The 24,745-nt window shown below is 38.7% G+C and overlaps 1 protein-coding gene across 1 annotated transcript in view; it reads right to left on the minus strand.

Moving 5' to 3' along the window:
* The window catches only part of LGR5 (leucine-rich repeat containing G protein-coupled receptor 5), a 51,791-nt gene extending 27,052 nt beyond the window's left edge, over positions 1-24,739 (minus strand). The window contains exons 1-3 of the mRNA XM_009327547.1: positions 24,667-24,739; positions 9,992-10,063; positions 8,328-8,399 (exon numbers count right to left, since the gene is read on the minus strand). Of these exons, the coding sequence (XP_009325822.1) occupies positions 8,328-8,399; positions 9,992-10,063; positions 24,667-24,728 (206 nt within the window). The 5' untranslated portion in view covers positions 24,729-24,739. The remainder of the gene's footprint in view (positions 1-8,327; positions 8,400-9,991; positions 10,064-24,666) is intronic.
* Between the last annotated feature and the right edge of the window lie 6 nt (positions 24,740-24,745).

Raw genomic sequence — 24,745 nt, forward strand, 5'->3', positions numbered from 1 at the left:
TGATCTCTTCTGATACGCAGCATGTAAATAAAGCGGCTAGTATGAAATTCACCTTGAGCTCACTTAAAATGTCCAAACCTTTCAAATTAAATGCTTGAGCTATGTGGACTGTATCCCACTGGTGTTTCCTGTGACATACTGTAATGCTACAACCATGTGCATAAATTATGAAAAGATATTATTCATATAGAATTGTAAACAGAACTCATTTATTGGTACTCTGGAACACTGAAGGTAGATCTCTGAAAAATATTTGATTTGCATTTTTTTCATCAATTCAGTATGACTGGGTACTTAGTTTTACGCCACTGGTAGGTTTCTACGGGAATATATATTTTTTCCTCTTTCTGAGTCTTCTCTCAAGAGCAAGCCCAGCTACAACCTGGATGCACCTTGTGATCAAAAAATTCCTTAATGTCTTGTGGGCATCTTGCTCATTCATTCAGGGTTAAATGAAATGCTAGGTATGGGATCAGGAAGAAGATTTCTCCCAGGTCATTCTCCCCTCTGAAATAAATAGCTATTACATGGATTGCCTCCTCTTGCAATGGATGAGGGCCTGAATACAACAAAGGGACCGGAGAAGAGCAAAGCCACGAAGGCAGATAAAGAAGTCAAGGACAAAATATTTCTTCTGACATTTAAGTTTGAAATAGGAGATGAAAAATGGGACTATATGTAAAAGGCAGGGGAGACAGAGAAGTGAGAGCACATGGCAGATTGAAGAAGGGGTGTGCTCCTCCCTTTTCCTACCACCTTGCTCATCTCCTGACCTGGCTCTGGTATGCAGGGAGCCATAGACAAGCCTCTCCACAAGGTGCGGAGCAATGATAGACAGAGGCTGGGGACAGGGCCTGTCTGGGGAGGGTATAACGGGCAGGAGGGGGTCACCTGCAGCCCCACCATCTTTGCTAGCATGTGGTGACATGGACCCTCTCAAGGATTTGTTCACAGGAGTTGGGCTAAGGCCTCATTTAAGTAATGTCAAGTGACATCAAAAGTGGTTCTGAAAAGTGGATGCAATGAAAATATAGCTGGCTATTGTGAGCCATGTTTTTCAAACATGGCCCTTTATGCAGGAAATCCCCTTCAGTCCACAGGGGAAAATGCTAGGACTATTGTAAAAGCTTAATTACAACACACCAGCACGGCAGTTCCCACAGCTCACTTTCAGCTCTGCCCTTGTATGGGCTTCTACAGGACTGATACAGAGAACCCTGTGTGGCAACAGCAAGACCAAAAAAGAAAAGTCACAAGTGACAGTTGAGGAGCATTTGTTTCTGTCCCACTGCTCAGTTTTACATGGGGAGGTCTCTGCAGCTCTGGGAGTTTCAATCCCTAGTGTTTCTCTTCATAGCCAAACATGCTACTCGGGTGTTTTGGTAAACCTGCATTCAAGATGGTGGGCCAGGATGCTAGCCCATGGCCTAAAGCACAAACAGCCAGTTGCAATGCTGTTTTTATACAAAGATTGGCTCTAATACCAGGTACCCTCAATCCCCACAGGTGGGAAAAAGTAGGAGCCAGCAGGAGCTGTTGGGTTATCCTAGGAATGCGGCTGCAGACTCAGATCAGGAGTCCACAGCTAGACCGGCACATTTGGTGTGGCTGGGAATGCTCCCAGGTCCTGCAGCCAACTGGCTCGGAGTGGCCCACGCTACGCTGGTGACCTCTCCTAGCCTCCAAAACGAGGTGGCTGCATGCAGAGCACCTACTGGAGATGGTCCCAGGGGCATGCAAACTGCCAGATGGCCCCAGGGAACAGTTCAGGCAAATGTTAGTTGGCATGGGTCAAAAGTGTGCCAAGGACCCTGTCAACAGTGCAGCAGGACAGACGGTCATGGCTGGTGCCTGGGAGCACTCTGAAGCACCGTTTGCTTTGCTAGTCTGGCTGTAGCAACAGTCTGTGGCTGTATGGTGCCCAGGAGGATCCCCTGGGAAATCCAGTGTAAGCCCCCACACTGCTAACCACTCCAACAGTGGCTTCTTGTCTTCCTCCCACATATGGTGCATGTCCCGGTGGGCTTCAGCCATGCAGGATGATTTTTGGCTAGCAGTTCTGACGTCGAGAAATTTGTCTGTCCCTTACAACTATGACTAAAAAAACCTCTTTTGAGATTGCTCAGGAGAAAGAAAAGAGTCAGACACCTAGTAGCTTCTACTGGAGGAAAGAAAAGATCATCCAGTGGCCTGGAATTGCTGATCTAGTTCAGCCTATTTGCACCCCACTTTGAAAGCAACTGGCCCTACAGCTGGTTGAGTTAGGGACTGCACCCAAATAAAATAGTAGCACATGCATTTTAGGGAACCTTGCACCTCCATCTTCCTCCCAGCTGTTTATCAAGCTAGAAAAGTGTCTGTGACTGAGAGGGGTGGTCTGATACTGTACTAGTGCTCCATGTTTCAGTCACTCTTCTGTTATCTAGTGTGCCCCAGGGCTCTAGAAGCTCAGATGGTTAAGACGTGCAATAAAATGAGGAGACTGCAATGGTGAGTTTTGAGACATCTGTGCATATGTGTACAGACACCTGCATGGGTACACACAACCTTGATTTAAACTGTGGGAAATTCCTCCTCAGGGAGTTTGTGGGTACCTGTTGAGGTACTGGGTTTCCTAAGAAGGATAATGCCTTCTGTAGGCTTCATTATCATGGGGTGTGACATGGAAAACCACAACTAAAGTTCTTGTCTTTTCATGAAAACAGCTCTCTTGGGAGAATGTGATTTCATCAAAGTTGTTTCGTCTTTTAACTAAAAATCAGTATTAGTAACACAAGCATCAAAATGGAAAAAAATCGTTTAAAGTTAACATTTCTGAAAAAAAAAAAGGCTTTTTATTTTCAAGCCTGAACTGGAAGCATTTCAGAACTCTGTGCCCTTAAAGTCTTCAACTCTTTGTTCGGATTAAGAATGGAAACTTCTCTTGAAATGTCAAATATTTTGAGGAGTAGGGAGAAGATGAAAAATCCATTTGCTGACCTGTTCCAGCCAGGCAATTATTAAGAACATCTGAGATGATTTCTAGATAATCTTTTATGTAAAACTCGGTGTCACCATCAGATGGTCCCCAAATACTGAAGTATCTTAAAAATAAAATTTAAGCAATTTACAAATTCTGTTAGGAAATTTAAAACAAATTTCATTGATACTATTTTCTTATCTTGTTACTTGTAAAGTCAAATTAATTTGCTTCACCAAATTCCAACTTTGCAGGTTGCCAAGGAAGAAAAGATGGTTTATTTTTCCCTCTATCAACTGTTTCCAGCACTCTGGAAGACGGGCTATGTTGTATTCTGCCCTATTTTCTACTATTAAAGTAAAAGCCCTCTTAAATTTTACAGGAATGAAAGCAGGTGATACAGTAAATAATGCTTGCTTTTAAATGTCCTTCATGACTGGTTTGGCATGGACAGTGCGATAGCACCCAACCTGTTCTTGATTTTGACTATTTCTGTTTCTGACAAAGCAGCAGTAAAAGCTGCTCATTAACAATGATGGCTAAACAAGAAAATAAACAGGGAGTGAAGTTTCATCTGTAATATTCACTGCAAAGGGTTGTATTACAATAGTCCCAATAAAAGAATAGCAGAAGCTTTGCTTTTCCATCAGTAATGCCAGTTACGCTTTCCTCCTTTATTTAGCCACATTCACAAAGGGAGATGTGCAACTTATCGGTTGCTGGTAACACAAAATTTGTGTTAACATGTTCAGGGAAAAAAAAAATTATTGATATGTCATTGCCTGCTTTATCAGTCCCTTCTTCTTCAAAAATACTTAAATTATATGCTAATTCTGATACATAAGGGATGACAAGACAATTACATTAGAGAAAAAAAGATACCTATGTAAACAAATACATACATTAAATGAAAAAAGTTGGACAGAAAACAAGCTGTTAATTAATAATGATATTTGAAAAACAAATCAATATACATATGTAAAAGGCTTTTGGACTACACAGGTGTATTCAAAATCACTAAAAGGTTTCTTGATTTAAAAGCAGAATGGAGATATTGATGCTGTGGGAAACACAAAATCCAGAGACCATCTGCTTGTAGTCGGTTCTAAAGAAATACATTTGCTCAAGGCGAGTAACAGAGAAGACAGCACTCAAGTGACACTTCAAACCCTGCTGCCAAGATCTAAGTTGTGACACGTCAGTGACTGTGTGTTCGTCCCTTTCAATCATGGTACCTGCGAACATATTTTCCTCTTTTTGGCTTAACAGAAATAAATGCAATTTGAATTGTTAGGACTAGTAATCCAGATAATTTGTATTAACACTAGATTTCAGAGAAAAATTATAGCCCATATAATAAGTTGAAGATATTCTTCTACTGAACTTGGAGATCAAAACCACATCTCAAAATCAACATGTTCTGGTTACTTCCTTAAATCCTCCTGCCACAAAGGGAACTGGAGTCCTACACAATCATTGTCCAAGCTCTGGTAGCTGAACTCATTTATTAATCAAAGTAGCACGTCACTGTTGTTGACTCTTGAACTACAAAGTCTTTTATAGAATGGGAGAAGATTTTAATATTGTTTAATCTTATTTTTTGCTTCAGTGACAGAAGAAAACCTTATTGTTGTTTGTTTATTTTGAGGCAACAGTGTAAAGGTTTTCTCATAGATTTTTGCTGTTAAAGATGAAATTCACAAATCTTACTTTTTTGTGCCCATTTCTCATTTTATAGTATTTATTGCATAATGTCTGCTGTCTGAAGAAGACTGATCTATTCTAGAGCTACGTCAAGCCTTAAGAAATTTATGAATATTTATCACTCAAACTTGTCACGCCATTCTGCATGCCAGCAATATTACAACTTGGACAAGAAAGTGGAAGAAACTGTTGCTTGTTCCTACAATACATCAGTTCTTGTTCTGTGTGCCACAGGCCATTTAACATCAATTAATGTATCTATCAACATTGATACCTCTGCTGTCATTTTGGAGCCTGGAACTAGGTAATAAGGAGAACATATCATCCAGAAATACCTTTTTGTGCAAAAATTTGTGATGAATTTGCATCACGACTGAACATGGAAAACTTGTGTGTGCCCATATATATGCCCATATATTGTGCATGTACACACATACAATTATATATGTATACTCATATAAAAATGATTTTAACATAATCCTCTTCACATTGATTAAGGTAGCAAGGCAGTTAGTATAGCTTGCCCCTCTACATGACTGCCTTTTTTAAGTAAAACCACAAAAGGCAGGGATTTGAGTCCTGTCACCTGTTTTCAGCTTTTCGCATCTACACTAACCTAAAGCAAAGGGTTAATGAGGCTTCCAGAAATCATGCCACCTGCACAGTTAAACATAATAAATACAAGAAGTTGCTATCTTATAGGAATTGCCTTTGTGAAGGCTTTTAACCTCTTAATTACACTCTTGAAAAGACTCCTGCTATCTCAAAGGTTTCAAGAAATAATTCCTATAGTAAATCAGAAACCAATGCAAGAACCACCTTGTGAACAGAAAATTCCTAGACTGTATGAAAGAAATTGAATCTGTGCACACCTTTATCTGACAGGCACAAACCCGTTTAAGCAAACAAAAGAATAATAGTTTTCTTTTCCTCAAAGCGGTCTCTTTTGCTGGTGATCGTCTTTCAGGTGATAGTAGCTTTTCTGTACGAACCCGTATCATTCCATCTTGGGTCTGCTACACAGCTGTCTAAAGGTTTCCACTAACCACTCCTATTCTCCCTCTGTTTTAATTCTGTCACAAAATATCAGTCCTTTATATAGACTGCACAAACTATGTTTGGTTTACTTCTTCAACGTCTTCACCCAGGGAAAAAAATATTTGCAACAAAGCCTGAGTGAGACTGTCATTTTGTTTAGAAACTGTGCTGAAAATTCAACAGTCTCTTTCAGAGCAACAAAGGAACTCTTGTTTGCTTGGCTTATCGTGTTTTGGTCCAGAATGTGTAAAGAGTGATGTGATCTCAGCAAGATTTTTTTTGTTTGTTTAGCAGAAAGAAAATCCAATACAGTCACTAGACCAGCATTTTCTCATGACTTTTTCAAAGATCAAAGGAAAGAACTGTAACCTCAAAAGTATATGGCTAAGACATTTCAGTCTGTGTCTGGTCAATAAAGAAAAAAGGCACTGACCAAATAACAATTATAAGATAATTAATTCTTAGGGCTGTTTCACCTTTAGAAACCTTAACGAACGCTTTGTATATTAAGGAGGTAAATGTTGTTCAAGACGGACATAAGAACCTGGGAGCTAATACAGTATCACGTGTGTCTGCATAGTGGTAAGTTATACACAGATGACATAATTTTGCTGAAAATCAGTTCATTTCATTAATTCTGTTCTTCAGATTTTGGCTGAATTGAATGTATGCAAAAGATGTTAACCTTCTGATGGAACTTCTTTATACCCAAAAAAGAAGAGCATGTTCAACACAGTACATTTCTCAACCAATACAACTTAACTCTAACCAGACTGGACAGCTTGGTACAGGTGTTCACTCTATCCTTGTCATCGTAAGTCTTCTACCAGTGATGTTGGTGATCAGTGCACACTGTAGTAACATTTTCTAAAGTATCCACTGATTTTGAACGTTCTTCAATCATCTAGATATTTTATGATGCACACTCAAAATCAGTAGATACTTTAGAAAATTTAGTCATTTTTTTGGTACCAGGTGACAATGGAATTCTGCAGATAATTCAGAAACATACTCTATATTTACTGCGTCCTGTGTTGAGACAGCAAGAGTGGCCTTGTGGTTGCAAAATGTGAACTGCAAGTGCAGCAGAAGGAACTCATGATACTCAATTGACTGCACAAGAACATGGCAGATGAATTTCGGTATAGATAGGTGTCCAGTGAGGTACTTACGGAAAAGGCAACTCACAGTTTACATGACAAACTCTTGAGTAGCTACTAACATACTAGAAAGAGGTCCCGCAGTTGTAATAAGTATGAAAATAACAGCTCAGTGTTCAGTAAAGGTTAAAAAAATTAAGCAAAACAAAGTTTGGGGAGTTAGTAGGAAAGTGAACAAAAAAGCATCCATAATTCCCCTCTATAAATCCATGGTGTGCACACACTTCAAACATGTTGTGCAGGTCTGAACCCTCCGTGACTCGTCTCAAATCAAATACATAAGAACTGAAAAAAAGTTCTGTAGGAGTGACAAGGATGACCAGAGGAAGGGAATAGCTCCCGCATGAGAAACAGTCTTAACAGCCTATGTCTGAAAAATGTGACTAGTGGAGATACAACAGAGGTCTATAGAATCTGGCGTACATCAATAAGGAACTGCTGTTTCCACTTTCTCCAGATGCTGCACTTAGGGGACATCAAATGTGGTGGGAAGTTCCAAGTAAATAACAGGAGGTACTTCACCATGCTACACAGGGCTAGCCAATCAGCAGGTGTGCTGCCACAAAAAATCATGAGTGTTACATTGGCCCAAAAAGCAATCGTACAAACTCATAGAAGAAAATTCTTTAAGAGCTATTAAATTCAAAGGAGCCACAATAGGCTCAGTGAGTCCCTGAGTGCAAACCTCCAGCAGCTGGGACAGTTTACCAAAGGAGTATTATTATATTCTTTGCCTGACCTTCTAGTTTTCCTTTGGCATCTGCTGTTGAAGACTGGATACTGGGCTAGGTCAGCTTTTAGCACGACCTGGTACAACCATCCTCATGTTATGGAGCAGAAGCACAGCAAAATAATTTCATTCATACCACGAAGCAGCCAATCCTCACTCCTGGTCTAGCAGTTCTGGCAGGAGTTCTGTTAAAACTGAAGCTTGTGGACTGAGTCAGCACGGCACAGTCAAGAACTATAAATACGGAGACCTGCCTGAAGCACAGAATATAATTAAGCATCCTCTAGTACACTTTGTTTCATGAGTTAATAGTGTTTTCCATACTGTTTAAAAGGAAAAAAATTACACCAAATGAAAAAAAAACAAGGGAGTCATTTGGGATGCTTTCTTTTCCCCTGTAAAGAATCTTAACAAGAAACCATGGGAAAGACCAGTGCTTAAGGCTCCATATTCTTCTTGACAGACAGAAAGCATTGCAGAGCAAGGAGTGTCTTCTCAGACAGTGAACCAGTTTATAACGCTGCGAAGAAGCTGCTGGTGTCATGAAATTACTGGAATGAAATCAGTCACTTTTGATGTTTAATTGAGAGTACAATTCTCTTAAAAAGCAGCTCAAAGAGAGTTAAAAGAAAAAGTTGATTCAGCACATTATTAAGTGATATTAACAGATAATTAATAGGTAATCATATATTATTGTTCATGCAAGGTTACAAGTTGATTTATCAAGTATACTTACAGAGACTGCAGGCTGCGCAAGTTCTGGAGTGCTTCAGTAGGAACCTGGCGTAGTTGGTTATTCTGCAGCATCCTACATTTTGAGTAGCACAAAAACCAGAATCAACACAGTAAACATAATTTCCTTCCATTTTAAATTTTCTTCCAAGCTTACCTCCTTTGTACTGGTTCTACTTCAAGATTACAAACACAGGAAAGCTACACAAATACTCCATTCCCTTGCCCCTGTCAAATGCCAGTTCTCTTCAAAGCAAATACCTGTAGCACATTAGCTTTGTTAACAGCTACACATCAGCTTTGAGCAGGATTTTCAAAGCAGCTGAGGAAGTTAAAAGAACAAATCCAATTTGCTTTCAATAGGGCTTGAGCTTCTAATTGCCTCCAGTGATTCCGAAATGGTCATCCTCATGTACTGATTTTGTTTTCCTTCTGAAGTGCTTCAGTTTCTTATTCCAATAAAGCTGTGAAGGATTGACTCTTGAAATCATTACTCAGGAAAACGCTACTATGGCAAACAGAACTTTTAACTGTATGAGGAGTTTATGATTTGGTTTGAATAAAATTTTATCTCTGTAAAAACTGCTGAATTTTTCCCAATGAAATCGTCTCAAATGGAAGGTTGCTAGCAATGACCTGACAAATCTCTTTTCTGAAATATCATATCATTTAGCCTGCACAGATTGAAAAATCACTTTTCATTCCAAAAATGATTTTCCTCCCTTTGAATACAGCCTAATATCCTTGTTTGGACCAACTCCTACATATATAAAAAGATTCTATATGGGTAAAACTGAAGTAGTACATGCTGCCTTCAAAATGAGGCACATTCGATGGGACATTGTAAATGAAATAATTTTTGGCAGGCCTAAATCTCCTTAGGCCAACAAGAGGTACAGCTGGCCAGCTTAAGAGTACATGGAGTGGGAAACTCTTCATACTTCTTTCCCACTTACGTATTTTTTCAGTAGAGCTTTGCATACCCTTACAGTAGCATCTGGCTTGGCTTGACGCTGCCTAGGAGGCTGGCGCTTTTGCTAATACTACAGTTTCTGTGAACTTTACATAGACAAAGTTCCCCCCTAGTATAAATATTGTGAGATGTGGCCTGCTAATAATTTTAGTAACTCTATGTAATGTCTTATTACTCCAAATAATACAGGTTTTTTTCATATTTTTTATAATTTATCTTATGCTAATTACATCGCAAAGAACAAGATATGAAATACGAACTGCATTTTAAATTACATGGTGTTCTACAATGATGTTTTTTCCCCCTGGCTCTCAAGAAAAGGAAAAGGCAATTTATCCCCAGTTTTGTGTGATCATGAAAAGTCCACTAAGTTTTAGACTTGAAATCAGAACTTTTGAGACAATCAAAGAAACTATTAACTGAACCGATTTTTACCTTTGATATTGTACAGAGACATCTACTTGATGAGCAAGTTGTTTTGAGAATGCCATTAATGTTTTCCAACCTTTGTGTTTAGGATATTTTCTATATGAAAAACCAAAGATTTGATGATGTTCATATGTATCTTCAGTTGAATCGTTCAAAATGAGCTGATCGAAATATGTAATTTACTTGATCAAAACTTCACTGGTTAATTAGTTCCCTGGAGCATTCAGGAAATCAGAAATATATCAAACAACACACAGTTTACTTACAGCACTTTAAGACTGAAAAGGCCAGCAAATGCTCCCTTAGGAATGTATGTCAAGCCATTTCCTGCAAGACGTCTGCAAAGTTTGAAAAAGGAAAAGAAAGAGAGTGAATACTTTTTCTCTTCATGTGGAATTAATTTGGTTGTTAAAAAGTGCAATACAGCTATGTTTGAGCGAGTGATGCCAGAGGCAGTAGTTTAAGAGCCTTGTTTTGTCATTAATACACTTTTAAAGGAAAAAAAAAAAGAGAAGCCCTTAACTGTACAGTCGATTTACTGACAGCTGGACTGCAGAGACAAAAATGCAATTTCATTGCAAACCGAGCTTATGGTTTAGAATGCACATCTAATTCTTCATATTGTTCTTTTTAAGGATTAGAGCAATCTCAGCAACTAAAATACAGATATACTGACAACAATTAGAATCATTGGATTTACAGGCATGCACTTTTGGAATTGTGCGTGTATGATGTCTGTGCACATTTAACTCATTCGCACTAATATCAAAACGTATCCACACAGTAATGACCACAGTTCATTTTAAAGTAACTACACATAAAACTGCTGTACTGGTGGAATCATAGTTTTCCCTGTGAGCAGATGTGTAATAGGTTGGCATAAACTGTATTTGCTAAAATTTGTAGGGCTTTTTTCCCCTACTTCTATTGCATCTTCCTTCTCAGAACACCTGAAAGTTTTTTACAGACCTAGGTAATTACAGCAAATAATGTAAAGCATGTTACTCTGACAAAAAAAGAATGCATTCCTTAAGGTTTGTGCCTAGGAAAGAGATCATGTATTTGATGTGAAATAATGGCATTTCTGTGTTCCCTACCAGTGCAACTCCAGAGCAGCTTGCATTTAGCCTCCTGACATCTCAGTTCAGCACGAATGCGCTATGATACCTGTACCCTAGCTGGAAAACTGACTTGGTAGGGGTCAGATTCCCAGCCAAATTACTCTGTGTAAGTAGAGCCATAGTGTCTGCTCTTCGCTGGCAACAAATGTGGATTGATATGATGTAACCCTCTTCTATTTGCAGACCAAGTTAAGCCAAGTGGAACTGGTATTTCCCATCAGCGAAGATACTGCACACCAAAACTGCAGACAGTTACCATAGACCAGCTGATGCAATAACAGAGTTGACATTTGATTTGGCCTCTGGCTCCTTAGGAAAAACCACAGGGCTAGATCCAGAAAAAGCCTTAGGTACCAAGCTGCCAGAGAGGAACCTGCAGCACTGAAGCAGGCACCAGAGTTGCCAATACTGTTCATGGAAAAGGTCAGATGCTTATGACTGCCGTCCCAAAGATTCAGCACTGACTGGCCCTTGAATGTTGTCTTTCTTTGGAGTTTAGTTGCCCCAAGCTAACTACAGGGTCCTGAGCACACCTTCTCTTTACACTTCTCTCTCATACAGAAAATAAAAGTAAAAATTGGGCCATAAAGAAAGAAAACATGATTCTAGATCCCAGCTCCAAAGACTTTTCAGACATTTTCAATTTGTGGAAAAGGCTCTTCCCTGTACACACACACCTGCTGAGCGATGTGACCTGTAACTCCGAGCAAGCAGCTCTTCCTCTCTGTGTTCAATGAATTTAATTGTGCTCTGCAGAGGCGCTCAGCTTCAGACAGAGCTGCTGAGCTTGTCTCACTTTGGAGTACACTGGAGCCTGATGTTCGGACATCTGAGAATTGGGCACGTGCACCTGAATTCCTGCAAGCAGAGTGAACCAAACCTGGCTCACTCTTGCTCCAAGGTGAGGCACTCACGGGCTGAGCCTATTTTTTTTCAAATGTGTGAGGAGCAACTCCAGCTTCAGCTTTCATTCTGAACAAAAATGGCGATGACTTTTGTGTTGTTGCTGGATCAAGCAGGTGCGTGCTAGGTTAGCCACACCAGACTGGGTCCCTGAAAGTAAATGTCATTTGTGGATAACTGACTAGTAGAGGCTCAGGACCAATCTAATGCTGATCTCAGTTTATGATACGAGTTTTCTGAAAGACTAAAGACTGTTTCATCCTCACAGCACCCTTTTGCTCTGTTATTTTAATGACATGACTGGACATGAGTCTGGCCATGAGCCTGGTATGAACCAGAAAGTGAGGAGTCTGCAAAACTTTATGGGAAAAAAGTAGGAACAGGTATTGAGGTTTTCACTTACAGCTATAAGCTACTGCTTTGAGTGTCATATGGAAAGCTTGATAAAGAGCACAGAACTAAACCCACATGTCTAAAGACTCAAGCTGGTGCTCTGTCAGGCCACCACCCCTTCTTAAGAGTGGCTGTGTGCAGCAATTTTGATAATTGTTGCAGTGCAAACTGCCAACTACATTACACATTCATACCGCCTGTTTGAACTGGGATACTCTTCATAAAATGGGCTAGTTGAGAAAATCAGACCTGCTTAAGAGCTCCTGGAGGAGGACTCTGGCAATTACCAAGCATGCTCCTCCCTGTTCCAAATGCAGGACTGTGGCAATTTAATTGGGACACTATACAGCTTTAAAGTTTTGTTTCAATGTGTAATACTCACTTTTCCCAGCTTCAGAGCATCACCATGGCTTTCTGTGGTAACCTTAATGTTTGGCATTTTTTGAAAATGGACTGTCATAATTTTAAAGACATTTTTATGGTACCTGTAATGTATATCTAATGTATTTAGAAAGAAATACTAAGCACAGAGACACACCCATACATGTACATGCTACTCACTGACATTCAGGATGGTTTTAGTGAGACTATAATGCATTGGGCTGTATTTCAGCTAGTCTCTGACGGCTAAAACTTGACTATAATGCATTGGGCTGTATTTCAGCTAGTCTCTGATGGCTAAAACTTTTCCATGTAACTTTTTTCCCTGTTTTCTTTTGTGGCCAGGTTTTCTGTCAGTGTGTCTTCAGGAGAAGACTTTTTCAGAGTAAACTGTTGTCATTCTGACTCTAAGATCCATTTGGATCACCTGGCCACCCACAATATACCGCCCTAAGAGCCTGACCCCTCCGCATGGCCCCAGCTCCAACACCTTTTAGAGAAATATCTGAAGCTGACAGTTGTAAGTGAGGGATGCTGAGCCATGTTCCTGGGTTGTTCTGAGTGATAGTTACCTGCACTGTTAAACTGAGATGTAATTTTTTCCTCTTTTCTTTGTTTCAGATTCCAACCCTTGCTTTATATTCTGCTTCTTATATTATATTCTTCGCCAAGTAACTGGCGAAAGGACGAGAGGAAATGGCCTCAAGTTGCACCAGGGGAGGTTTAGATCGGACGTGAGGAAAAATTTCTTTACTGAAAGAGTGGTTAAACATTGGAACAGGCTGCGCAGGGAAGTGGTTGAGTCACCATCCCTGGAAGTATTTAGAAGACGGGTAGATGAGGCGCTTAGGGACATGGTTTAGTGGGCATGGTGGTGTTGGGTTGACGGTTGGACTCGATGATCTTGGAGGTCTCTTCCAACCTTAATGATTCTATGATTCTATGATTCTTTTCCTTTTAGATTACAACTTCTCAATTATTAAATATGCCTTGTACAAACACTTTAGACAGATGAAACCACATGTTAATCTTCTTTTTGGTAAACACAGCTTCTGCATTTACTCTTTATGAGTTTTTCAAACCTCATGTCATTCTTGAAATTCTGCTTTGAATATTTTTCAGTTTGGAAAGAGCTCTCACTAATTTTGCAGACAGTGATTAATACTATCTTATATGACTCTCCTCTGCTTATGCAGCAGCAGATCACACTCATCATGTATAGCCCTACATATTTCAGTAGAGGGCTACATCAAATGTATCACAAATGCCAAAATACATGTATGTCCGTGTCGTTCTCTCACCAAGCAAACTGACAATGTCAGAAAAGATAGACATCTGGCAACAATTATCCTCTATATAATGATGTTGTCTGACCTTCAGTCATCATATTAAATTCTTTCTCATGACACCCTTTTCATGATTTTTTGTCGAACCGACTTCAGGCAGACCACCTATCTATTCCCAAGATGCTCCATGAGACCATGGAGTAGCTGTAGCTACTTAGTTGCCCCAAGCTAACTACAGGGTCCTAAGCACACCTTCTCTTTACACCTCTGACGGTAGCATCTTCCCAGTCCTTTGGAATTCCCCAGCATTGTGGCATTTGGTAAACATCAGCAAAAATGATTCATTGGGATCATTGTCTAATTCTTTCAATATTCTTGGATGAAAGTTAGCACAGCAGTTCTTTAAGGCATGCTGCAAAGCCCATTAAGTTTGGCTTATTTGTTCCTGACCATTTTTAATGCTTTCCTTGCGGGTTTTTCCTGCTATTACTATGTTTCTATTCTCAGTCTTGGCATAGGGGAAAATGAATCCCCTTGTTGACACTGTAGTACCTATCAAGTATCTATCAGGGTTTCCTCTGCTCCACTTCAGGGATTTTGTTTTCCATTACCCTAAATTATTTGAGGGAAGCTGCCCAGCATTTTACTGAACTTTGGATGGACTTTGGGTAGTGATTTTAGTCTGGATGGGTAACTATTGCTTTCCCTGAACAGATGAGGATGGACATACTATCTGTCTCTATAGTTCAGCTTTTAGTTAATGATTTCTGAGAGCAGGAATACTTGTTTATAGCGCTTACATAACCAAACAGCTGGCTTCTATTGTTTGTACAACTTTGAATTTCAATTTTTAAAAGTTATTTCTTTTATTTCCAGCATTTCTGACATTATTTTAGAAATATATCATTAAGTACATTCAGGCACAAATGCATCACATCCCTTTAATGAAAAAGTAATCAAACATACACAGCATTACTGATTTTGGATCACATTTTTGGAGCTATATTATTTTAGAACTAAATTTTACTTATGCTGCTTCATATAATCTTGCAAATTAATGGAGGCTGGAAAAGTTTATGGGGAAGTGTTAACACATGCTTCCCTCAGTACCTGCGACTTGCCACTGTTGGAGTCAAGATACCAGGATACTTTTGGCTTAAGCATAGGCTAAGTTTTTATACTACTGCATGTTTCTTTCTAAAAGATGTAAAATAAATGAGTTGAGAGAAAAGCATGTTGCCTCCATCCTTTCAAATGGCAGCAATTTATAAAATATCTTTCAACGCAGTTCAGCCCAGCTGGCAATCTCTGCTCACTGTTGGAATAGCTGCAGGTCAGGTTCATGGCCTATGGCTGGATCTAAGAAAAGGTGTGTCTGGGCTCTCCTTTGAGTGTTGCCCATCTGTTTACCCCTTTGGAGTATTCTGACCTCTCCTGCAGTGTCGGAGTTCTGAGAAATGGTGGTCACCAAGTCAGGAGAACATTCCCAAAGACAGCACAACTAATGAGACACCCACAGAAAGCTCTGAAAGTGATCAGAAACTTCTTTTTGTTTTCCTTTGACTGTTGCTCGTGTCTGAAAAGAAAAACTTCATTCCTCAGAAAGAAGCAGATAAACATGAAGTTGTGAATGAGCACAGTCAACTATTTCCTTTACATTTCTAGTACAGTAATTTTTCATCACCAACTCAAAACTGCTTTATGTGTGGATGTTTTCTGCATCAGGACAAGCCTTGCCTGGTACCAAGCGTCTCCTCATTACCTGCTGGGATGGAAGGTGAACTTGAAACACTAAAAAGTTTTCTCTCTACAGCTAATAAACTGTGGCATTTAATAAAGAAAGCACCTCTCCACTAACTGTAGAAAGAAGCTGTGGCAAATCTAACCCAGCTACTCCTCACTGTCTGCAGCAGACAGTGACAGTACGATATGAGTAGTGGCTGCTTTTCTTCTTTGCTTGAGTAAGATCTAGTCCAGCAAATGCTGAACAAGTGTATTTCAAAATCTAGTAGTATAAAACCTATAGGAAGGACATGAAAGGAAGATAATAGTCTCCTTGGAAAAAAAGCATACGTTTACACTAATTAATATTCATGCCGTGTTCTAACAGGATTAGCACAATGGAATTTTCTGGAACAAGTTACTGATCAAATCTTGCAAGGTGCTGAAACGTAGGAGAATAGACGGCACTCTGGATCTTGGTGCGACTCAACGTATGACAGGAATAAGCAGTGTAAAAGGAGTCAAGCTCCACTATTCAGAAGTGAAAACCCTGTGAAATCTGTTGTAATTCTATTTCAGAACAGATACAGTTAAGTAGAACTTCATTACACTCAAATTTATGATAAATATATAGGACTCTTACTATTATGCCAGTAAACTATAATAGCAATACCAGACTGACTCAATATTTCTAGACTGGTGCCAGTGGTGCCTTTCATACAGATTAGGTTATATATCATTGCATCACTTGTGTTGCATTATATTTAATCAGTCCACATGTACCGCAGTATCCTATACAGAATGGAATTGTGAGTGCAATACGAAATCATCCTTCAATTGTGCAAAGATAGTGAGGGATTTCTACAAAAATAATTCTGTGAACTACTGTCTTGCCTTGATGTCCCTTTGACTCTGCATTTTACTTCTGTTCACTAACTGGTTTGCTGATTTTATTTAAGGAATAAGAGCAAAGACTGCACATGCTAAGAGAATGCTATCATGAATTTGGTTTTTTATATATATATATGTATGTTTAAAGATGAGTAGGTTAACATCAATAACGTCACAATTCAGTCAGTTTTCTACTTGCCTGTTTTCTTGGAAAACAGATGTTTCATTCCTCATTTGCTACATTATATACTACAACTAACAAATTCTCCAGACAGAAAATTGAAAAGGAATTATATAGAAGAAGCTAGAGACTGGTGAAACAAATCTTTGCTTTTGTGAATAGAAATTGAAAGTACAGAGGGCCTGAGACAGTGAAAAACCCCAACAGTTGGGACAGTTCTGCTGCTATGTGGTACTAACCTTCCTGAATTTGGTGCTAAAACACTAGTATGCCGTGTAGAAAATTCCAGTAAAATTCATGTAATCGTGGATTGTGTCTTTTATACCTTGGGTACAGATAAGAAATTCTCTTTTGTAATTTGAAACTTCTTTCTTAAAAGCCTGATCCGCCTCTCCAACTGCCATAATTGTTCTGAATAACTGATCAAGATCCGTGGTGAAATCTTAGTCTCATTGATGTCTGTGGAAAAATTTGTGCTGACAGAAGTAGAAATAAGACTCTCATTTGCATCCTACCTCAGTATTGTATTTGCCAGTAATTTACCTGTTCTCTGAGGAGTTGTACCAATAGCACTAGTACCAATCCTAAAACTATTATCTCCATTTCTAATAAAGGAAATGGTTGGTTGTGGAGGAACAACGTGGAAGTATAACAGGAAAACATAAATTTCCAAATCGTTTTCTAAAACAACTTGTTCTGGATATAAAAAATTGCTTCTGTTCAAGGAAGAATTACTGATCTTGAATCTTTTGCTTCAATTTTGTTGCCTGTCAGACTTAATCAAAGATACACAAGCACACAACCACACATATATTTTGTCCAACTATATAAATATATAGCCAATATATAATTTATACATTTCTATGACCATAATTTTCTTCAGCTAACATATACCTCTATAAATAGGTAACACGAAATGTTCTTGCTTCTCACATCAAAAAAGCTTTGACAATATGGATACTCATCAAGCACTTAGCCAAAGTCAACTAAAATTTCGAGGTAAGAGTTCAATTTGATATTTATTAGTGATTATTCTTAGGCCAATGCAATAGAAATGTATGAATTAGTGGGTGATTAATTACTCTGTTAATTATTAGTTAATTAATGGATGATATCAACATATATCTTTCAAAATGTTTTTGAGGAATTACTTTGTTAGATTAGGAATGTAAATGTTACTCTTATCTTTTTATATTTCAATCTATCATGTTAATTAAAACTGTAATCATTATCGTAATATAAAAAGAAACGTGGGTCAAATGATATATTAAAAAATCTGATGCTCAGAGAGATCAAGGAACAAAATGTAAAGATATTCTCCTTTCTTTAAAAAAAGGGAGGGGAGTGCGCAAGTTGTAATTGTGCTGTATATTATATTTATTGCTACTTACAGTTTAGCTGGAAATCCAAATATAACACAGTCTGCTCTTGTTTTAGGGCCTAATTGCCTTTTATAAATGTATGTGCCAAATTCTCATAGGGTGTAAACTGGAATAACTCCAACTGACCTCAAGCAGTTGGAATGAAATCAGCGTGTATTTGATCTTGAGCTGGCTTTGATAAAACAGATCACAGATTTTTGTCAGTTAAGGATATGGTCTAAAATGTACTGTTTCTTTCTCCACTTGTAAAAGGCAGAGATTCTTTCTGCACCTGGCATGAGTGTGATCCAGCAACTGCTAAAGACAACTGATCTTTCCTTTCGTGAAGCTGTCCACGGCCAGCGCTGAGAACAAGCTGTTTTGCTCTCAGCGCTGCAGAAGGCAGCGCTGTTCTAGAGGGCTCCAACAAGCACCCTTCTGCTAAACAGGCAGCCAGGCACCTGCCTTCTGATTGCAGCAAGGCCAACGGTCAGGAGGTACTCCAACATCAGCCAGGAAAGCCCAGGCTGATTCCCAGCAGCAGATCCCAAGGATACAACCAATTAGAGACATAACTTCACTTCTGTGTTTGAAGAATGCTGTCACCAAATCACTAATCCCAGAACAATCTTAAATTTGTTGAAACTCCTTTCTCACTGTCTAAACGATACAGGAAGATGGAGCAACAAATGGTGGATCATACACATTACGCTTCCTACGCTGGGTCTTCCAAGTGTCATTTACACTTCTGATGCTGGTTTTGGTTTTACCCCAGTAGTGCCAGTATCACCGGAAAGGGTAAGGAAAAAAAAAAACCAAACAAACCCAAGAACAAAAAAACAGGAATTGGCTGAAGTGTACTGCGGTACAACACACCATGATCAAACAATCAATAATGAAAAATGCGTTAGCTGTTTTGTCATTCCTGTGTGATACGCAAAGGACATAAATTGTGTAGATCCAAGTTTTGAGGTTACTACCATTACTACCGTGGTACAGTGAAGCAACACCAAAGAATTACTGGAGAAATTACTGCTACTCCTGTTTGGAAATTCAAAAAAACAACTTAGAAAGAAGAAATTGGTTTTACTGTGCTTGTGAACCTATTAGATATAAATGTGATATTGGCTGAATTCATTACCCATTATCCTAAGCAAGTGGAAAATTGAATAGTGTAGGCATCAGAAGTGTTCACTGCACTGAAATCAAGCCGTCTACAAGCAGGCTGAACTTCCACTGACAAAAAAGGAAATTATTTCTGCCTACTTGCTACTGCAGTACACATAGAATGTGTAAGACTTAAATTAGAATCCTGCCTCAGGATCTACAGATACATAGCACATTTAATAAAGCATCGTTTCACTGTAATTTAATTAAGTATAATTTCACTATCTGTATTGATCGCATAACACAAAAAGCTCTTTCTATGACTTTTTTTGATATTCTAAACTAGTTCCTAACGAATATTGCTGGATAATAAATTACAAGTTCCAGAAAGTATTTACAAGCTACAAGCCAAAAATAAACTTCAACACACGCTCAGCAAGAGCAACGCAGGAGCGCTGACAAGGTTTCTTGGATATCAACCTAGAACATTTATTGTTTCCGCTCGCATGCATATCTTACTACTTTCACTTCTCTTTTATCTCCTTCCTTCCCCCATCTTCTCCCCTTCTGTCCCTTTATACCACAGATGTACAACAGTTCCAAGTGTCAAGGTTGGTCCATGCAATTTGCATTAACATTTCCAGAATAATTGTCTGTCAGCACAAGCTATTCAACAAGCAATGCATGCAGCTCTAATTTAGTAAGGCATTTGCTCTGTTGTTTCTCTTTTTTTTGTTCCTCATCTTGTCATTCTTGATAAGACAGCAAAAAGGGCAGTTTGGAGGGTGCCAGGCTGACACATCCACATGGAGAGTTCTTTGTGTTACTCGCTTTGGTGGCATCAAAGGGACAGCAACAAAGGCAGTGACAGCTCCGGAACATCAGGGCCCTTGTTTTGTGAATGTAAAGGTTACAAGTTGTTATCTCGTACAGTGGAAATCTTCTGCGTTTGGGTTTGTTCTTTTCTAGTAAATCAAACTAACTGTGTATGCAAAAACGAGGGGAGAAAACTACCGTAATTACTTCCAACCGATTAACTAGATAAACATCTTCTCACTGTTTTTACCAACGTCTGGCTAATTTCAAGATGACCGGTGCACTTCCCTCTGTCAGGACTTTGAGTGCCTCCCTGCCTGTATTAAAGCAAAGTTGGGGAGCCACAGCCCTGAGTTATCAAAAAACTCTTGTCTTACGGCAACAGAATTTACAAGTGCCATGGGCCACTTGCCTGGCTGGTGACAGGTACCTCTCACTGACAACCACCACGTATCGAACACAGTGGCATAGTCTGAACAGATCACCTCTACATGTATGCATGTATGAAGTGAAGAAACCAAGTTCACAATTCATGTGAAGAAATCGAATTCACACCTTATGTGTTAGATTGTGCGCAGCCCTGAAATTACCTATGGGATTGTAAGTAATTTAGCAGTGAAAGTTCTTGAAACTTTAGCTGACAGAGGTGGCACAAGCCAATTTCCACCAGGAAAAGCTCCACTAAAACCTGCTGTGCAAGAACTGTAAAACTGGTATTTACGTGACATCAGAAGGAAGCATTAAAAGGATTTCCACACAAATCACAGTGAGATTCAGATAATAAGTCTGTTTTGTATTGTATCTGTAATTCTGCACTTCAGTATTGCAGTAAAATGCACTTTCAAAGGCACTTCTGCCTGAGTAACCGCTGTAATAATACTGTGATCAATCTGAAAAACTTTGTACATGTATTTAATTCCCTTCAAGGTTATTTTAAGAAATAACATGAGTGTCAGTAAGCTTTCTTGAACCTGTATGTAGGTTGCAATTAATTTAAGGCGGCTTTGTTGCTTGATTTTATGAAATGGAAGTTATTTGGAACTGTCTTACTGTGTAGGTAAAATAATGGTAATAAAACAGTCGTTTGTTACTGTTTTACTAAAACACCTATTTCAAGTTGCTGAAAAATAGCAATGTACTAAAAATCACTTGGAGTTTTGCTTATCTGTGGAATGTTCCGTGTTTAAAATTAAAATAAAAGCCTTATATATGTGCATGTGTGGGTGTATGTGCATATATTTATGCATATGCATATGTATGTATGTGTGGAGATATATCTAGTTGGAGATATTTGTAGTTAGGTCTGATTCAAATAGTTCTATATTATTATTGGCTTTCTTCCTCACTCTTCATAGAGACATTAATTTATAAAATAAAACAGTTTCAGGCACTGCTTTGAAGTGTTAGTAATCACAAAATGATATGTCTACACTCAGATCTACTTGCCTCTTAAACTCTTAAGAGTCCCACCTAGGTAATTCTTTACACTTTTAAAAAACTTTTTTTTAATGCACTACTCTAACTTACTGCTCTATTAATATGTGTATTATATTAATATTACACATATTGTAAAATGACATATGTCTATAAATACTCCACACGAGATCGAGTCTTGGACTCGGTCATACTGATAAATATCTGCAGTTATTTTGAATTTATAATGAAGAATTTGACTTAATGGTGTTGTACAAGTCCATGCAGAGCAACTTGCTGATAATCAAGCAGCCTAAACATATTTCTTTCTTGGTGGGAGTTCTATCATATGCACTTTAAGACAAAATTAGGCCTGAAAGACCCATCATTTTCACAAATAAAAGATCTTGCTCAAAACTAAACTTTTTAGGAGCTAGAACAGATCTGTTTTCAAAGTACCACACTGTTTTCCGAAATTTTTAGAGGAACATGCACCTCAAAAATACATCATAGTTTCAATATGTTGCACTTCAGTGATCAAAGTCTTTGGTTCAGGATAAATACCAGGCACGATCAGGAGGATTGCAAGAACGCTACTTGCAGAGGTGTCTAACCTTGGCTGGAAGAGTGGATCAGATTCAACCTAGAAGTCAGAACTGGCTGAACAGACCTGGCTTATACAACCTTGCTCTGGAGTCAAAACAATTGGCTTAACTGTCTTAAAAAATTCTCAGTTCTTTTGGGGTGATGACTTATCAGTATTGCCAAACCATGCATCTAGGACATAACATCTAAGCTAAAGCTCAGTGGATCAACTGCCAGCTTTTATCAGATTTTTGAACCAGCCCTCTAATAAAGGGATTAGTACCACTTTTTTCAACACGGAAAAACCCTAAAAAATGCATTTTAAGCTCCTGCTGTTGTTGTATTTCAAAGAGCGGATAAACATTTCTAAGACGCATTTTAATTTTATGGAAACATTGCTTTGGTCTAAAGATCTCGTAAAACCTTATTTTTATAATGTCTGCATTATGGGCCAAGTTATATTTTGCAACAGTCCCCTTTAACTGAACCACATAAACAAAACAGAATTCCCAGGTAAGCTGGGAATAGAAATCATGTGGCAATGCCTGGATGGGCAAAATAATTTTCAAATGTACAACCACTGCTCAGAAATGAGCATAAGCGGAGCACGGGAACTACAATGGCTGTTACCCCCTCCTTCAAAATTGAATAGCTAGTTCCCTTTCCATTGTCTATACCTTTTTCTACGTAATACTAGACTGAATTGTATTACATGCCTCTGAACACTGAAGAGTCTTTCAGCACAGTGGGTTTGAACCTGCATTAAGAAGAGGTAATCAGTTGCCTCTCCTCTTCAAAGGCTTCAGTTTTCTATGTTTATTTGAAAAGCGAATACAAACTGGAAGGGTTTCACAAAACAGCATCAGAATTAATGAGAAATGGAAATGATTGGCTTGTGTGAAAAACAGTGGAGGAGCTGACTGCGTATATGTAAAGCAAAACATAATAAAGAAATAAATATTTTTCTGGAACTACCAGCAATGAAGGACTGGAATTACTTAATTTGGAGCAGAGGGTTATAAGGATAATGGTTTAATATTTCCAGTGGAAAAAGTAGGCTCAACACAAGAATAAGGTAAGAACACTTTCAAAGGTCTTGATCAGGAAGATGAAGTAGACTGCCAAACAGTTTTGCAGGCAGCGACGTAAGTCTCACTATTTGGGTCATCTAACTTTGGACCATAAAATGAAAGAGTGAAGGTAACTTGGCTTAATGCATTAGAATTCCCTTCCACGAACAGCCCAAACTTTCATTTTTCTTCTTTTCTTTGATGGGTGGAGAGAAATCACTGGGTTGGAAGCTTTTGGTAGGGTTATTACAGTTGACAGGAGATTGGACAAGCAAACATGAACATGATGCAAAAATCCACAAGCGGGGTCTTTGTGGCATAATTCATAGGCACTTGATACTGTTAACACTTGGTGTGTGACATCTCTCCTTGTTATGTCCATATCTGTATGTTATTTGAAACTTGCACCAACAGCAATACAGATAATGATAACCAAAGAAAAGAAGTAAGTAAAGGAAGAGAGAGAATTAAAAGAAATAATGCTTTCTAAATACAAATGCTGCCAGTAATAAAAATAAGACAGGAAAGGAAAATCTGCTTGAAAATAGGGTATTGTTTAAAGTTAGCATTACCAAAATTGTTTTAATTTTTTTTTTTTTTCATAGATGCCAGCTGGAAAGACCAGGTAGCAAAATTCGAATGAGCGTTAGCAAGGACACCAAAAGTTGTCAGTGCAATACCCACCTGAATTGCAGAGGACTGTACACATTTCATAGCTTAAAATAGACAGTGTCTTTGCAAGAAGGGCAGCACCATGACTTTGCATATCTTATGTGGTTTTTATGGTGTGTTAGCAGCTAAACTTGCTATAAAAAAAAGGCGGCTTTCACTTTTCAAAGCTTATAAACCACGTTTAGTAAGAGGCTGGATGCCTAGACAATTCTTATAATGAACTTTTAGAGGTACTCATGCAAATGCAGGTGCCAGCTTTTTCCCGCAAGATCTATGGTGCATAGTTACAGAGTCTCCATCACTCCTCAGGAACCTAAATTTTCTTTTAAGCCTGGGCCATTATAACTAGGGTCACTGCCAAATCCAGGTCTCATGAATGCACAATACTTTTCACTTTTGGTTAGTCACCATCACTTCAAACCAGAATTCCTCTTTTGATGTCGTGCTTGATTAGCTAGTTTTCGCAGTGTACTTTTTCCCCTCAGTGAATGTACTAGATAGCGTAACTAAGCTTTTTGCAGGATTCTGCATTTTACAGTCAGCCTTCAGGGATGCTAAATTTAAGAGTAAGGAAACAGTAATTAAAAGTGATTAGGACGAGAAGCCTTGATACTATGAAATGTGGACTCAATTGTCCTTGACACAGGCAGAACGAGGCAGCAGGTTTTGGTTTTGATTATAGCTTTACTTGCAATTTTAATAAACATGAGCCAGTATTCAAACTTTTAATATCCTGCTGCTTAACTATTTCCAAAAAGCAATCCAGGTCTTTTAAACAGCCCTTGTTTAAAAATTTTAATTTGTTTGGCTCTGTCTCTGCTTAGAGAAGTTGTAGCCTCACGGTAACTCTTTTATAAGTTCATTTCCAGAATCACAAGCAATTGGTTTTTTTTCAACTAAGCGTTTCCGCATGTGCCAAAAGTGTCAGGCTGACAGCCTTCCTGCACCGTTTTATCTGGTTCCCACAGCAAGTATGAGAGACAAACACAGGAATGTGTCTAGTGCTGACTATGCCCATCAAGGATACAATGATACTTACAGCTCTTCCAGGAAGCGGAGATTGTGCACGGGGTTTGAGGGCAGCTTAGTAATGTTGTTCATACTGAGATCACTGTAGG

This window comes from Pygoscelis adeliae, unplaced genomic scaffold (assembly GCF_000699105.1).
Source record: "Pygoscelis adeliae isolate BGI_AS28 unplaced genomic scaffold, ASM69910v1 Scaffold113, whole genome shotgun sequence".
Taxonomy (NCBI): domain Eukaryota; kingdom Metazoa; phylum Chordata; class Aves; order Sphenisciformes; family Spheniscidae; genus Pygoscelis; species Pygoscelis adeliae.